The 4,490-nt window shown below is 35.9% G+C and overlaps 1 protein-coding gene across 1 annotated transcript; it reads right to left on the bottom strand.

The window, feature by feature from the left end:
• Positions 1-1,476: 1,476 nt before the first annotated feature.
• LOC137644469 (uncharacterized) lies at positions 1,477-4,269 on the bottom strand. The gene has a single exon (XM_068377445.1). The coding sequence runs from the start codon at positions 4,267-4,269 to the stop codon at positions 1,477-1,479; it is 2,793 nt and encodes a 930-aa protein (XP_068233546.1).
• Between the last annotated feature and the right edge of the window lie 221 nt (positions 4,270-4,490).

Raw genomic sequence — 4,490 nt, 5'->3', positions numbered from 1 at the left:
TCCTTTGATATATTTAGTCAGTCAAGGAAAGAGGAGATGGCAGAATGGCCCCCAGTCCCAGCCGTAGCGGGGTGCTAAAAATCCACCGGTTTATAAATACTAATTGTATTAGGATGTTCAAGGATGGACCATAAGTTGTAACAGTTTTTATTGCCAGCGATAAGTTTCAACCTGAAATACATATTCCATGTAATAAAAAATAATACAATCCAACCAGCTATACAAATTTTGAGTTTTCCCTAATTTTCCCGATAGAATTATCAAAAAAAATAATATTTGTCCTTAATACAACCATTCTAGTAATTTACATGAACAATCCATATTGGTATGTATATTCTTAACAATAACTATTTTTATAGCAATGTAAATAAATACCACTTTAAACTATGGTACTCTAGCCACTAAACACTCGACATCAAATTAAATGTACTCAGATCATTAAACTTTACTGTATATATACATAGAATGCAATTACCAATAAGGGCAATTCCAAATAAAATATCATATAACATCCATAATACACTGTATTGCACTCACTTCAATGGCCTTACTATCACAGGCCTTGAACCCCAGTAGGAGATTGCCAAACACAAATATCCCATCACCTGCCGGCCTTACATGTCACCGACTTCATTCTTGTGTCTACATCCACAAAAATAACACTTGCCACCACCACTGGACACAATAGGCAGTACCAAAGTGGTTAGCAAATTTTTCGGCAGTTCGCCTTCTAACCGTGCAACATTTAGATATGGGTAAGACAAAAGATATTCCAGATGAGGAATAAGTTACAATTCGCTCCAACCCACATCAAAATTTTTTAAATAAATATATCCTTATAGTATAATAAAGTTTATCATGTTAATGATACACTCCCCCACCATTAGTGACAAATTACCGATACCCTATTCAAAAGGGTCAACTACGTATGATTACATTGTTCTTCTATTGGTAATAACACCACCAACCTGTGTACTGATCTACACATAATCGTATCCACTCCACCATCATATCCTTTCCCATGCTTTATAATCTTATACCTTAAATCAACATGACGGACAACGCCATCTTGTCCTGGATCAGCTCTAATCACCTGTGCTAGTTTCCATGCCCCCCTTACAATATTACTATCTTGCACAAGTACCACATCTCCAACTCTTACATTCCTCCTTGTTGTATGCCATTTCTGCCTGATTAACAATGATGGAAAATAGTCTCGGTGCCACTTTTTTCCAGAAGAATTCTATTATACTTTGTATAAACTTTAATCTCCTTGTGTGATCCCCACTAATATCGTACATCCCACTTGGACAGAAGCAAGTGGACCGACCAAGCAACAGATCATTGGGACAGAGGTATCCCCCCAACTCTAAACTAAATACAGGTTTTGTTCCAATTGGTCTTTCATTCATCAGATTAGCAATACCAAATAAAGCAGTTTGTAACTCTCCAAAATTCAATACAGAATCTCCCACACTAATACAGACACCTTTTGACAGATTTGATCAGGGCTTCACTTGCCCCATTATACCAAGGTGCGTCACTAGGCATATTAAAGATCCAAGTTACCCCTTCCTTTTCTCCAATGTTTTCTATTTTCTTGCTTGCTGATATCAACTGAGTTCCCTTATCTGAATATATAACTTTAGGAGCTCCTCTAATAGCAATAAACCTTTGAAATGTGGTCAGAAAATCCTCAGTACTGTATCTTTCAGCCAAATCTAAGTGAACAGCTCTAGTACCTAAACAATTAGATATAACACCAAAGGCTTTACCATGAGTTCTCCTTTTAACCGTGTCTCTTATTGTTAAGGGTCCAAACAAATCTATAGCTGTGTAATAGAAAGGTGGAGCAGGTATCATTCTTTCTATCCTCATTTGACCCATGCATTGGTCTTCTAACTTCTTTTTCAACTTCCTACATGTCACACATCGATTTTTTATTGCCTTTATTATTTTTCTAGCCCCTTGAATCCAGAATTTTCTTTGTAATTTTACCAAAGTAGTCTCTATGCCTGCATGGTCAACCCCATGTACATATGATATATATAATCTAGTAACTGGATGATTTGCTCGTAGCAACATATAGTCTTCTCTATTCCAATTTTCCTTTAGCCACTTAGCCATTCTTTGTCCTACTACTATGACTCCATTCTTAATTGAAGATCCTAATCTTCTGAACCTTACTTTCCAATCAGTCATGTCCCTTTGCAACTCTCTAACCCAAATTAGTTCTGCTTTAATAATTCCTTGAACTGTTGGTTCTCTCAGCCTACCCTTAAAGGATCTGCATTTGAAAACATTCATTACCCTGCATGTAACTCTTAGTAGTTTGTAATAATCACTAAATCTATTAACATCAACCATGTGTATAATATGGTTCTGACTTACTTTAGCAACAGCCATGACAACACCTACTCTATCAGTTAGTTCAATTTCACAATTTTTTTTGATAGGCCATTTTGAAATTGGTAATGTTAGGAATTTTGGTCCATTCTGCCAGGCAGAATTTTCACCATTTTTTTCTGGACTACATGGTTTAGAGGTCATATCAGCAACATTTTGAATCGAATCAACCCACCACCATTCACATGAATCAGTTTTTATTTGTATCTCTGCAATGCGTACAGCAACAAATGTGTTGAATCCATGGGACTCCTTTTGAATTTGTGATCTTACAATTGTCGAGTCAACTATGTGATAGACCGACTCAAACTCACATGAAAACTCCTTTACCATGAGTTTTCTCATCCTAACAGCTATGAGAGCACCACATAATTCCAGACGAGGAATAGACATTTGTTTCACTGGTGCAATCTTATTTTTCGCCATTATCAGACTTGATTCAAACTTATTATCACGGATTTGCCACCTCACATATGCACAAGCCCCATATGCTTGCATGCTACCATCAGAAAATATTACTAGGTTCGGCTTACCAAAAGCATTAGATGGCTTTAAGGGTCTTCTAAAAGTTAATAACTCAAGTCCATACAATTCTTTGAAAAATGCTTTCCATTCATTCATCATGGAATCATCAAGTGGATCATCCCACTTGATTCCACCACCATTCGAGTTTCTTTTGGAAATCATGGATCTCATCAAGATCTTAGCTTTGATTAATACTGGTATAACCAACCCTAATGGATCATACAACGATGCAATTTGACTCAATATCTTTCTGCGTGTTAATATTTCTGGAAATTTATAATCAAATTCACTTATATCTAAATTTGGACCACTCCTAACCTTTCTTATTCTTGGTGTAAAGTTGAGTCTTACAGCAAAAGAAAAATAGTCATCTACAAGATTCCATTTTAAACCTAAGATTTTCTCACTATCAGATTCTATTATTCTTATATTGCAGTTTTCATAATGCCTGCGGACTATCCAGTGCTTTATTCTGAAACTTCCCTGCGACAATACCCTTTCAGTATCCTGTATCAATTTGATTGCATTCTCAATGGCATCAGTAGAATACAGTATATCATCTACATATGTATTATTAAGAATCATATCTTGCACATCTGGGGATTCCTTACCGAATTGTTCTACTGTATATCTCAAAGCTACCATAGCTATAGTACCACTGGGCCTATCTCCAAATGTTACTGTGGTAAGAATATACTGATCAGGTGGCCTACTATCATCCAAGTCCCTCCATACAAATCTATGTGTATGTTCATCTAGTGTGCTGAGTTTTACAGTATGGTACATCTTTGCTATGTCACCCACTATGGCTATATTATCTTGCCTAAATCTACACAACATTCCCAGCAAACTGTTCAAAATATCAGGCCCCTTAGCCCAAAAATCTTTTAACCTCTGTCCCATATAAGATGCTGAAGAATTGAAGACAATGCGCACTGGGGTTGAACTAGATTCTGGCTTCAACACCTCATGATGATGAATATTGTGAATTGGGCCGTTGTACTCTTGAATCTCCTTATTAGTTAATTTCCTAGCTACTCCCTTTCTAACCATATCTTCAATCTCTTTCTGATATTTCATTGCATACTCATTCACAAGTTTCCTTAATCTATTCTCTGTTGTTCTTAACCTGGCATTTGCTACCTTTATGTTATTTTTCAATTGATTTGGATCTCTTATCCAAGGATACCTTACAAACCAGCATTTCTGTTTCTCATCATACGTTAATCCTTCCTCAATCAATTTCATTTCCTTTTCTTCTTTCAAACTTACATAATTGAGTCCAGGACAACCTCTGAACATACATTTGATACATTGTGGATTACACCTTGTTCCCATTTCTTCTATGGCAAAAAATTTATCTAACTGATCCTTTAGTTTTTTCTGTTGGCTCAATATTGATTTAATTCAAATTTATTGAACTTGAAAGTTTATGAATTCTCACAAACACATGATTACTAGTATTAACTTGATTAGTAATTTCATCATGTCTACCACGTATGCTGAACCCAAACTGATTTTCTAGCAACTGGAAACCCTTATTTGTTTCAACAACCCTT

The sequence above is a fragment of the Palaemon carinicauda genome, chromosome 7 (assembly GCF_036898095.1).
Source record: "Palaemon carinicauda isolate YSFRI2023 chromosome 7, ASM3689809v2, whole genome shotgun sequence".
Lineage (NCBI taxonomy): Eukaryota > Metazoa > Arthropoda > Malacostraca > Decapoda > Palaemonidae > Palaemon > Palaemon carinicauda.
This window is presented reverse-complemented; position numbering and strand designations above follow the sequence as displayed.

Bases quoted from the DNA above. Each gene is read 5' to 3' on its own strand.
- LOC137644469 (XM_068377445.1), bottom strand. From the start codon at position 4,269: ATGGGAACAAGGTGTAATCCACAATGTATCAAATGTATGTTCAGAGGT.